Raw genomic sequence first — 13,340 nt, 5'->3', positions numbered from 1 at the left:
GGATAGAAACATAGAAGATAGGAGTAGGTCATATGGCCCCTCGAGCCTGCTCCGCCATTCAATGCGATCATGGCTGATCTTGGCCTCAACTCCATTCCCTGCCCGCTCCTCATAACCCTTGACTCCCTTACCTTTCAAAAATCTGTCTATCTCCACCTTAAATATATTCAATGACCCAGCCTCCACAGCTCTCTGGGGAAGAGAATTCCAAAGATTCTCGACCCTCTGAGAGAAGAAATTCTTCCTCATTTCTGAATTAAAACAGTGCCCCCTTATTCTGAAATTATGCCCCCTAGTTCTAGATTCCCCCACGAGAGGAAACATCCTCTCTGCATCGACCCTGTCAAGCCCCTTCAGAATATTATATGTTTCAATAAGATCCCCTCTCATTCTTCTAAACTCCAGCGAGTATAAACTCAATCGACCCAATCTCTCCTCATACATCATTCCTGCCATCCCAGGTATCAGTCTGGTGAATCTTCGCTGCACTCCCTCCATGGCAAGAACATCCTTCCTCAGATAAGGCGACCAAAATTACACACAATACTCAAGATGTGGTCTCACCAAGGCCCCCTGTACAACTGCAGCAAGACATCCTTGTTCCTGTACTCGAACCCTCTCGCTACGAAGGCCAACATACCATTTGCCGCCTTAACCGCCTGCTGCACCTGCATGCTTACCTTCAGCGACTGGTGCCCAAGGACACCCAGGTCTCATTGCACTTCCCCTTCTCCCAATCTATTGCCGTTCAGATAATAATCTGCCTTCCTGTTTTTGACACCAAAGTGGATAACCTCGCATTTATCCACATTATATTGCATCTGCCATGCATCTCCCCAATCACCCAACCTGTCCAAATCATACTGGAGTTTCTCGGCATCCTCCTCACAGCACACAGACCCACCTAGCTTTGTGTCGTCTGCAAACTTGGAGATATTACATCGTCTAGATCATTAATATATATTGTGAATAGCTCGGGTCCTAGGACCGATCCCTGTGGTACCCAACTAGTCACTGCCTGCCACTCAGAAAAAGACCAGTTTATTCCAACTCTTTGCTTCCTGTCTGCCAACCAGTTCTCTATCCAAGTCAATACCTTGCCCCCAATCCCATGTGCCTTAACTTTACACGCTAATCTCTTATGCGGGATTTTATCGAAAGCCTTCTGAAAGTCCAAATACACCACATCCACTGGTTCTCCCTTATCTATTTTACCAGTTACATCCTCAAAAAATTCCAGTAGATTAGTCGAGCACGATTTACCTTTTGTAAATCCATGTTGACTTTGTCCGATCCTGTTACTGTTTTCCAAGTGCTCTGCTATTATATCTTTTATAATGGATTCTAGCATCTTCCCCACTACCGATGTCAGGCTTACCGGTCTATAATTCCCCGGTTTCTCTCTAACACTTTTTTTGAATAGTGGGGTTACATTAGCTACCCTCCAATCCATGGGAACTGTTCCAGAGTCTATAGAATTTTGGAAGATGACCAGAAATGCATCTACTATTTCTAGGGCCACTTCCTTAAGTACCCTAGGATGTAGATTATCAGGCCCTGGGGATTTATCGGCCTTCAATCCCGTCAATTTCCCTATCACCATTTCCCTACAAATACTGATTTCTTTCAGTTCCACCTTCTCATTAGACCCTATGTTCCCCGACATCTCTGGGAGGTTATTTGTGTCCTCCTTTGTGAAGACAGAACCAAAGTATGTATTTAATTGGTCAGCCATTTCTTTGTTCCCCATTATAAATTCCCCTGATTCTGACTGCAAGGGACCTACGCTTGACTTCACCAATCTTTTTCTCTTCGCATATCTATAGAAGCTTTTACAGTCAGTTTTTATGTTCCCTGCAAGCTTACTCTCATTATTTTCCCTCTCTTAATCCCTTTGTTGGATCCTAAACTGCTCCCAATCTTCAGGTTTACTGCTTTTTCTGGCCAATTTATATGTTCTCCTCTTGGATCTTATGCTATCCCTAATTTCCCTTGTAAGCCACGGTTGATTCACCTTTTTTGTTTTATTTTTATGCCAAACGGATGAACAAATTCTGTAGTTCATCCATGTGATCTTTAAATGTTTGCCATTGCCTACCCACCGTCAACCCTTTGAGTAACATTCCCCAATCAATCCTACCCAACTCGCGCCTCATACCATCGTAATTTCCTTTATTTAAATTCAGGACCCTAGTCTCCGAGTCAATTACTTCACTCTCCATCTTAATGAAGAATTCTACCATATTGTGATCGCTCTGCCCCAAGGGGCCTCGCACAACAAGATTGCTAATTAATCCTTTCTCATTACCTAATACCCAGTCTAAGATGGCCTGATCTCTAGTTGGTTCCTCGACATATTGGTCCAGGAAACCATCCCGTATACACTCCAGGAATTCCTCCTCCACAGTTTTGTTACTAATTTGGTTAGCCCAATCTATATGTAGATTAAAGTCACCCATGATAACTGCTGTGCCCTTATTGCACGCGTCTCTAATTTCCCGTTTAATGCCATCCCCAACCTCCGCATTACTGTTTGGGGGTCTGTATACAACTCCTACTAACGTTTTCTGTCCCTTGGTATTTCTCAGCTCTACCCATACAGATTCTACATCATCAGAGCTAATATCCTTCCTTACAATTGTGTTAATCTCTTTAACCAGCAATGCTACCCCACCTCCTTTTCCTTTTTGTCTGTCTTTCCTGAATATTGAATACCCCTGGATGTTGAGTTCAGGTCACCCTGGAGCCATGTTTCTGTAATCCCAATCATATCATATCCGTTTACATCTATTTGCGCAGCTACTGTAATTTATCCACCTTATTATGAATGCTCCTCATATTAAGATATACAAAGCATTCAGGCTTGTTTTTTTAACACTCTTAGACCTTTTTGAATTATTATTTACTGTGGCCATGTTAGATTTAAACCCTTGATTACTCTGACTGCCACTTTTGCTTTTCTCCTTCCTGTCTTTTGCTTCTATCCTTGTTTCCTTTTCCTCTGTCTCCCTGCACAGGTTCCCAACCCCCTGCCATTTTAGTTTAAACCCTCCCCCACAGCATTAGCAAACACCCCACCTAGGACATCGGTCCCAGTCCTGCCCGGGTGCAAACCGTCCGTTTTGTACTAGTCCCACCTCCCCCAGAACTGGTTCCAATGTCCCAGGAATTTGAATCCCTCCCCCTTGCACCATTCCTCTAGCCACATATTCATCTGAAATATCCTTCTATTTCTACTGTGACTAGCACGTGGCACTGGTAGCAATCCTGAGATTACTACCTTTTGAGGTCCTATTTTTTAATTTACCTCCTAACTCCCTATATTCAGCTTTTAGGACCTCATCCCGGTTTTTACCTATATCGTTGGTACCTATATGCACCACGACAACTGGCTGTTCACCCTCCTCTTCCAAAATGCTCTGTAGCCGCTCCGAGACATCCTTGACCCTTGCACCAGGGAGGCAACATACCATCCTGGAGTCTCGTTTGCGGCCGCAGAAACGCCTATCTATTCCCCTTACAATAGAATCCCCTATCACTATAGCTCTCCCACTCTTTTTCCTCCCGTCCTGTGCAGCAGAACTACCCACGGTGCCAGGAAGTTGGCTGCTGCTGCCTTCCCCTGATGAGCCATCTCCCTCACCAATATCCAAAGCGGTATATCTGTTTGAGAGGGGGATGGTCACAGGGGACCCCTGCACTACCTGCCTGCGCCTACTACTCTGCCTGGTGGTCACCCATTCTCTTCCTACCTGTGCAGCCTTTACCTGCAGTGTGACCAACTCCCTAAACGTGCTATCCACGACGTCCTCAGCATCGCGAATGCTCCAGTATGTATCCACTCGCAGCTCCAGCGCCGCAATGCGGTCTGTTAGTAGCTGCAGCTGGATATACTTCCCGCACACATGGTCGTCAGGGACACAGGAAGTGTCCCTGATTTCCCAAATAGTGCAGGAGGAGCATACCACAGCACAGAGCTCTCCTGCCATGACTTACCCTTTTAATTAAATTAAATCAAATCAATCCCACCAATTACACTCCAATTAAATGATATACTCAAGGGCCCTTGTTTAACAGTAGTCCCCGCTACACAACAGAGACCCTAGAAACTATAAACCACAACATTTAAGTTTGGAAAAAACGAGAGAAATACTCACCAACCAATCACTTACCTGCTTTCTGGTGACGTCACACTTTGATTACTTTTTACTTCTCTCTCCCGCTCTCGGAGCACTGAGATTGGTGGGGCTCTCCCGCTCTGAGATTGTAAACCTACCTGCGCCTCAACACGTGAAATGGACTCCCAGATATAGCAGAGAACTTAATAACCAATTGGATGCGACACTGAGGGATGGGGAATGCAATGTTCCCTTTAAACTGCACGGCCGCGCAGCACTCTGGAGCTCCTGCGCAGCTGGCTCACCAGCTTTTAAGTGGGAAAAACCGTGTGCCTGCGGTATTTTGAATGGGCCGCGCAGCCAAAAAAATTAAAGGGAACCTTAGGTGGGGAAGGCTTTAAGATATCTCTGGATGGATGAATTAAGATTCATCTTAATTCCTTATTCTTAATTATCTTTTGATTTAATTTTAAGGGTGCCAGAGATGAACTGTTCCGAAGAGTGTCACTTGTAGAACAGTAATGGCACTTTCAGTAAAGTTAGTCTTTCTGAGAGGAAAAGACTGCAGAAGGAAAGCTGGAAGTATATAAATCGCTTCATTGAATGTAGACAAGTGCACACAGCTTTATTGAACTGTTTTGTTCTTTGAACCCAGAACCATCATTGATTGTGAGGCGGCAGGAAGCGATGGATGCTGCTCGCCACAGGATGCAGCAGGAGTTGGATGCACAGGCAGCAAAATACCGAGAAAAACAGAAAGAGGTAAGGGCGCATCGAATCAGCTAGGCCCTCATGGTAAAGGTAAGGCCTGGTGTAGGTATATGATTTGGATTTCAGTATAGGGAGCACAATCTCAAAATTTAGCGATGATACAAAATCAAAGCGTTTCTACTGGCAGGTGGGTCGGTAACCAGGGGAAATGAGAATTTTTTTTAGGCAATGAGTTGTTGTGATCTGAAATGCGCTGCCTGAAAGGGAGCAGATTCAATAATAACTTTCAAAAGGGAATTGGATGAGTACTTGGAACAGGAGAAATTTACAGGGCTATGGGGAAAGAGCAGGGGGAGTGGGACTAATGGGAGAGCTCTTTCAGAGAGCCGGCACAGGCACGATGGGCTGAATGGCCTCTTTCTGTGCTGTGTCATTCTATGATTCTAAGAGGGTTAACAAACAGCGAGTAGAACTCTAAATGACATCAGGTTAACAGAATGGGCAGACAGGTGGCACGTGGCAGATGCAGTTTAATGTGGATAAGTGTGAGCTGATACATTTTTGGAAGGAAATATCAGGAATGGGAGGGCACTCGATGGAAAGACAGTGGAGGGTGCGAAGCGACCAAGGGGTGCAAATACATCATCCCCCGAAAGCGAGAGTGCAGGTAGATAAAGGCATTAAAACAGCATTTTGGCTTTTATAAATAGGGGCATAGAGTACAAAAGTAAAGAAGTAATGATGAATTACACGTGTGTTGCCGTGTGACGTTACTGTTATTTTATGCAGATTGAAGAACAGAAGAGGAGAGAGAAAATCGAAGCGTGGGACAATATGCAAGAAGGAAAAAGCTCCCGGAAAAAAGCAAACCTGAATCCTGTAACGTGACCTTGTTATGTTTTGTTATTTACGACTGAGATATTTATAATGACCACTACCTAATTCTGGGTAGCTGTGTTTGAACTACAGGACTAATTGATTGCTTTTCCTTTGTTTAACATCAGGAGCCAGAATCCAGTACATCAAGTGCGACAAAGCCCAAATCCGACAAGAAGTCCCTGAGAGGCGGTGAGTGCTCACAGCCGTCCATTCCGCAAAATAGTCAACGTGTTCAGGAACAGTGTTGCAAGTACAACAACAACAACTTGTTATATAGCGCCTTTAACGTAGTAAAACTTTTCACGGGCGTTATAAAACAAAATTTGACACATAAGGAGAAATTAGGGCAGATGACCAAATGCTTGGTCAAAGAGGTAGGTTTTAAAGAGCGTCTTAAAGGAGGAAAAATACGTGGAGAGGTTTAGGGAGGGAATTCCAGAGCTTAGGGCCTCGGCAACAGAAGGCATGGCCACCAATGGTTGAGCGATTAAAATCAGGGTTGCTCAAGGAGCGCAGACTTCTGGGGGGGGGGGGGGCGGGGGTGCTGCGGTTTGCAGGGCTGGAGAGGTTACAGAGATCGGGAGGGACGAGGCCATGGAGGGATTTGGAAACAAGACTGAGAACTTTAAAATCGAGGCATTGCTGGTAGCCAATGTAGGTCAGTGAGCATGGGGGTGATGAGTGAATGGGACTTGGTGTGAGTTAGGACACAGGCAGCAGGGTTTTGTATGACCTCACGTTTACATAGTATAGTACGTGGGAGGCCAGCCAGGTGTGCATTGGAATAGTCAAGCCTAGAGGTAACCAAGGCATGATGAGGGTTTCAGCAGCAGATGAACTGAGACATGGGCGGAGACGGGCAATGTTAGAGGTGGAAATAGGTGGTCTTAGTGATGGAATAAAAGCAGAAAATGCTGGAAACACTCAGCAGGTCAGGCAGCATCTGTGGAGAGAGAAACCGAGTTAGCGTTTCAGGTCGATGACCTTCCCTCAGAACTGGTAAAAGTTAGAGATGTAACAGGTTCTAAACAAGTGCAGGGGCAGGGAAAGGAGGGAGGGGAGGATAGAAACATAGAAACATAGAAGATAGGAGCAGGAGTAGGCCATTCGGCCCCTCAAGCCTGCTCCGCCATTCAGTGAGATCATGGCTGATCATCCAAATTCAGTACCCTATTCCTGCTTTCTCTCCATATCCCTTGATCCCTTTAGCCTTAAGAAATATATCCAACTCCTTCTTGAATATATTTAATGAATTGGCCTCTACTGCCGCCTTTGGTAGAGAATTCCACAGGCTCACCACTCTCTGGGTGAAGAAATTCCTCCTCATCTCTGTCCTAAATGGCTTACCCCTTATCCTTAGACTGTGACCCCTGGTTCTGGACTCCCCGACCATCGGGAACATCCTTCCAGCATCTAGTCTGTCCAGTCCTGTTAGAATTTTATAAGTTTCGATGAGATCCCCTCTCATTCTTCTAAACTCCAGTGAGTATAAGCCCAATCGACCCAATCTCTCCTCGTACGTCATTCCTGCCATCCCAGGTATCAGCCTGGTGAATCTTCGCTGCACTCCTTCCATGGCAAGAACATCCTTCCTCAGATAAGGCGACCAAAACTGCACACAATACTCCAGATGTGGTCTCACCAAGGCCCTGTACAACTGCAGCAAGACATCCTTGTTCCTGTACTCAAACCCTCTCGCTATGAAGGTCAACATACCATTTGCCTTCTTAACCGCCTGCTGTACCTGCATGCTTACTTTCAGCGACTGGTGCACAAGGACGCCCAGGTCTCGTGGCACTTCCCCTTCTCCCAATCTATTGCCATTCAGATAATAATCTGCCTTCCTGTTTTTGACACCAAAGTGGATAACCTCGCATTTATCCACGTTATATTGCATCTGCCATGCTTCTGCCCAATCACCCAACCTGTCCAAATCATCCTGGAGTTTCTCGGTATCCTCCTCACAGCACACACGCCCACCCAGCTTTGTGTCATCTGCAAACTTGGAGATATTACATCTAGTTCCCTCATCCAGATCATTAATATATATTGTGAACAGCTGGGGTCCAAGGACTGATCCCTGCGGTACCCCACTAGTCACTGCCTGCCACTTGGAAAAAGAGCCATTTATTCCAACTCTTTGCTTTCTGTCTGCCAACCAGTTCTCTATCCAAGTCAATACCTTGCCCCCAATCCCATGTGCCTTAATTTTACACGTTAATCTCTTATGCGGGACCTTATCGAAAGCCTTTTGAAAATCCAAATACACCACATCCACTGGTTCTCCCTTATCTATTTTACCAGTTACATCCTCAAAAAATTCCAGCAGATTAGTCAAGCACGATTTACCTTTTGTAAATCCATTTTGACTTTGTCCGATCCGGTCACTTTTTTCCAAGTGCTCTGCTATTACATCCTTTATAATGGACTCTAGCATTTTCCCCATTACCGATGTCAGGCTTACTGGTCTGTAATTCCCCGTTTTCTCTCTACCACCTTTTTTGAATAGTGGGCTAACATTAGCTACCCTCCAATCCATGGGTACTGTATAGATTCCATCGAATGTTGGAAGATGATCAGCAATGCATCTACTATTTCTAGGGCCACTTCCTTAAGTACCCTAGGATGTAGATTATCAGGCCCGGGGGATTTATCGGCCTTCAATCCCATCAATTTCCCTAACACCATTTCCTTACAAATACTGATTTCTTTCAGTTCCTCCCTCTGATTAGACCCTATGTTCCCCGACATCTCTGGGAGGTTATTTGTGTCCTCCTTTGTGAAGACAGAACCAAAGTATGTATTTAATTGGTCTGCCATTTCTTTGTTCCCCATTAAAACTTCCCCTGATTCTGACTGCAAGGGACCTATGCTTGACTTCACCAATCTTTTTCTCTTCACATATCTATAAAAGCTTTTACAATCAGTTTTTCTGTTCCCTGCAAGCTTACTCTCATAACAAGAACAAAAGGGAAGGTCTATGATGGGGTGGAAGGCAGGAATAATTAAATGACAAAAGGTATGATTGTACAAAGCAAAAGGAGACGGTAATAGGACAAGTAAAGAAACAAAAGATAGAATCATAGAATGGTTACAGCACAGAAGAAGACCTCTCGGCCCGTCGAGCCGTGCCGACTCTCAGCTAGTCCCACTCCCCGGCCCTTTCCCTGTAGCCCTAAAAAAAAAAAATTCCTTCAAATACTTATCCAACTTCCTTTTGAAAGATAAGATTGAGTCTGCCTCCACCACCCTTTCAGGCAGTGCATTCCAGATCCTAACCACTCGCTGCATAAAAAAGTTTTTTCTTACATCGCCTTTGGTTCTTTTGCCAATCATCTTAAATCTGTGTCCTCTGATTCTCGACCCTTCTACTCTGTCCAGACCCCTCATGATTTTGAACACCTCTATCAAATCTCCTCTCAATCTTCTCTGCTCCAAGGAGAACAACCCCAGCTTCTCCAGTCTATCAACGTAACTGAAGACCCTCATTCCTGGAATCATTCTCACAAATCTTTTCTGCACTCTCTCTAAGACCTTCACATCCTTCCTAAAGTGTGGTGCCCAGAATTGGACACAATACTCCAGTTGGAGTCGAACCAGTGTTTTATACAGGTTCATCATAATTTCCACACTTTTGTACTCTATACCTCTATTTATGAAGCCCAGGATCCCGTATGCCTTTTATAACTGCTTTCTCAACCTGCCCTGCCACCTTCAACAATTTGTGCACACATACCCCCAGGTCTCTGTTCGTGCACCCCCCTTCAGGATTGTACCATTTAGTTTATATGTCCTCCCCATTCTTTCTACCAAAATGCATCAATTTGCACTTTTCTGCGTTAAATTTCATCTGCCACGTGTCCGCCCATTTCACCAGCCTGTCTATGTCTTCCTGAAGTCTATCACTCTCCTCCTCACTGTTCACTATACTTCCAAGTTTTGTGTCATCTGCAAATTTTGAAATTGTGCCCTGTACACCTACATCCAAGTCATTAATATATATCAAGAAAAGCAGTGGTCCTAGACCGACCCCGGGGAACACCACTGTATACCTTCCTCCAGTCCAATAAACAACCGTTCACTATTACATGTTTCCTATCACTTAGCCAAATTCATATCCATGCTGCCATTGTCCCTTTTATTCCATGGGCTTCAACTTTGTTGGCAAGCCTATTATGTGGCACTTTGTCAAATGCCTTTTGGAAATCCATGTACACGTCAACCGCATTGCCCTCATCAACCCTCTGTAACTTCATCAAAAAACTTGTTCAAGTTGGTTAAACACGATTTGCCTTTAACAAATCGGTGCTGGCTTTCCTTAATTAATCCACACTTGTCCAAGTGACTCTTAATTTTGCCTCCGATTACTGTTTCTAAAAGCTTTCCCACTACCAAGGTCAAACTGACTGGCCTGTAGTTGCTGGGTTTATCTTTACACCCTTTTTGAACAATGGTGTAACATTTGCAATTCTCCAGTCCTTTGGCACCAACCTCCCGTATCGAAGGAGGATTGGAATATTATGGCCAGTACCTCCGCGATTTCCGCCCTCGGTTCCCTCAGCATCCTTGGATGCATCCCATTCGCTCCTGGTGATTTATCTACTTTAAGTACAGCCAGCCTTTTTAATACTTCTTTATAAATTTTTATATCCTATCAAGTATCTCCACTACCTCCTCCTTTATGTTTATGGCAGCATCCTCTTCCTTGGTGAAGACAGATGCAAAATACTCATTTAGTACCTCAGCCATACCCTCTGCCACCATGCATAGGTCTCTCGGTGCAGTGACCGGTGGTCTAACGGGTCTCTCGGTGCAGTGACCGGTGGTCTAACGGGTCTCTCGGTGCAGTGACCGGTGGTCTAACGGGTCTCTCGGTGCAGTGACCGGTGGTCGGGTCTCTCTGTCTCTCGTTGCAGTGAGGCTGTGTCAGCATCTCTGATCTGGATCCGTCAATAAATCTCAGCATTTACTCTTCATACTAAAATATTAGTTTGCTCATCAATTCCTGATTATATTGCATTTATAATTATGGGGGATTTTAATTATCATATTAACTGGACAAATCAAATTGGGCAGAGCAGCCTTGAGGATGAGTTCATTGAGTGTATTAGGGATGGGTTTCTTGAGCAGTATGTAACTGAACCGACCAGGGGGCAAGCAACCTTAGATTTGGTCCTGTGTAACGAGACAGGATTAATTAAAAATGTCCTAGTAAAGGATCCCCTTGGAATGAGTGACCATAACATGGTTGAGTTCCATATTCAATTAGAGGGTGAGAAGGGTGGATCTCAAACAAGCGTGCTGAGCTGAATAAAGGAGACTATGAAGGTATGAGAGCGGAATTAATTAGAGTGGACTGGGAAAATAGATTAAAGGGTAAGACGGTACATGATCAGTGGTGTACATTTAAGGAGTTATTTTACAACTTCCAAAAAATATATATTCCACTGAGGAAAAAAGGGTGTAAAAGAAAAGATAGCCATCCGTGGCTAAGTAAAGTAATTAAGGATAGTATCCGACTAAAAACAAGGGCATATAAGGTAGCCAAATCTAGTGGGAGGATGGAAGATTGGGAAGTCTTTAAAAGACAGCAAAAAATAACTAAAAGATTGATTAAGAAAGGGAAGATAGATTATGAAAGTAAATTAGCAAAAAATATAAAAACAGACAGTAAAAGTTTCTATAGTTATATAAAAAGAAAAAGGGTGGCTAAAGTAAATGTTGGTCCCTTAGAGGATGAGACCGGGAAATTAATGGTGGGAAACATGGAGATGGCAAAAACACTGAACAATTATTTTGTATCAGTCTTTACAGTAGAGGACACTAAGAATATCCCAACACTGGACAAACAGGGGGCTCTAGGGGGGGGAGGAACTAAATACGATTAAAATCACTAAGGAAGTGGTACTTGGTAAAATAATGGGACTCAAGGCGGATAAATCCCCTGGACCTGATGGCTTGCATCCTAGGGTCTTGAGGGAATTAGCGGTAGGGATTGTGGATGCATTGGTAATAATTTTCCAAAACTCACTGGACTCAGCAAAGGCCCCGGCAGATTGGAAAACTGCTAATGTAACACCCTTATTTAAAAAGGGTAGTAGGCAGAAGGCTGGAAACTATAGACCTGTTAGCCTAACATCTGTGGTTGGTAAAATGTTAGAGTCCATTATTAAGGAGACAGTAACGGGACATTTGGATAAACATAATTTAATAGGACAAACTCAGCATGGTTTCATGAAGGGGAAGTCATGTTTGACAAATTTGCTTGAGTTCTTTGAGGAAGTAACATACAGGGTGGATAAAGGGGAACCAGTGGACGTAGTGTATTTAGACTTCCAAAAGGCATTTGACAAGGTGCCACACAAAAGATTATTGCTCAAGATAAAAAATCACGGGATTGGGGGTAATATTCTGGCGTGGGTGGAGGATTGGCTCTCTAACAGAAAGCAGAGAGTTGGGATAAATGGTTCGTTCTCAGATTGGCAACCAGTAACTAGTGGTGTTCCGCAGGGGTCAGTGCTGGGTCCCCAACTCTTTACAATCTATATTAACGATTTGGAGGAGGGGACCGAGTGTAACATATCAAAGTTTGCAGATGATACAAAGATGGGACGGAAAGTAGTGAGTGAGGAGGACATAAAAAACCTGCAAAGGGACATAGACAGGCTAAGTAAGTGGGCAGAGATTTGGCAGATGGAATACAATACTGGAAAGTGTGAGGTAATGCACTTTGGCAGGAAAAATCATAGAGCAAGTTATTATCTTAATGGCAAGAAACTGGAAAGTACTGTAGTACAAAGGGATCTGGGGGTCCTGGTGCATGGAACTCAAAAAGTTAGTATGCAGGTGCAGCAAGTGATTAAGAAGGCCAATGGAATGTTGGCTTTTATTGCTAGGGGGATGGAATATAAAAACAGGGAGGTATTGCTGCAGTTGTACAAGGTATTGGCGAGACCGCACCTGGAATACGGCATACAGTTTTGGTGTCCATACTTAAGAAGACATACTTGCTCTCGAGTCAGTACAAAGAAGGTTCACTCGGTTAATCCCGGGGATGAGGGGGTGGTCATATGAGGAGAGATTGAGTAGATTGGGACTCTACTCATTGGAGTTCAGAAGAATGAGAGGCGATCTTATTGAAACATATAAGATTGTGAAGGGGCTTGATCGGGTGGATGCGGTGAGGATGTTCCCAATGATGGGTGAAACTAGAACTAGGGGGCATAATCTTAAAATAAGGGGCTGCTCATTCAAAACTGAGATGAGGAGAAACTTCTTCACTCAGAGGGTGGTAGGTTTGTGGAATTTGCTGCCCCAGAAAGCTGTGGAAGCTACATCATTAAATAAATTTAAAACAGAAATAGATAGTTTCCTACAAGTAAAGGGAATTAAGGGTTACGGGGAGCAGGCAGGAAATTGGACGAGTCTCGGTTCGGATCGGTCATGGCTGGGGTGGAGATCGCCTTTACAGAAGGTAAGTACTGTAGAAAATATAGGGACAGAGTGATCTGGAAGAATTTCGATCGCCTAGATGGGTCGGAGAGGAATTTCCCAGATTTTTTTCTCCCAAATTGGCCATTGGGTCCTTATCTGGTTTTTTGCCTCTCCCGGGAGATCACATGGGTTCAGGTG

At 44.2% G+C, this 13,340-nt stretch overlaps 1 protein-coding gene across 1 annotated transcript in view; it reads left to right on the top strand.

Annotated features, from left to right (window-relative positions):
* Positions 1 to 13,340, top strand: part of selenos (selenoprotein S) — a 38,758-nt gene that overhangs the window by 24,387 nt on the left and 1,031 nt on the right. The window contains exons 3-5 of the mRNA XM_085968933.1: positions 4,774 to 4,880; positions 5,619 to 5,708; positions 5,834 to 5,897. Coding sequence (XP_085825059.1) covers positions 4,774 to 4,880; positions 5,619 to 5,708; positions 5,834 to 5,897 — 261 coding nt within the window. The remainder of the gene's footprint in view (positions 1 to 4,773; positions 4,881 to 5,618; positions 5,709 to 5,833; positions 5,898 to 13,340) is intronic.

This window comes from Somniosus microcephalus, chromosome 27, assembly GCF_052327205.1.
Source record: "Somniosus microcephalus isolate GS21.2 chromosome 27, FLI_Smic_1.0, whole genome shotgun sequence".
NCBI classification, from domain to species: Eukaryota; Metazoa; Chordata; class Chondrichthyes; order Squaliformes; family Somniosidae; genus Somniosus; species Somniosus microcephalus.
This window is presented reverse-complemented; position numbering and strand designations above follow the sequence as displayed.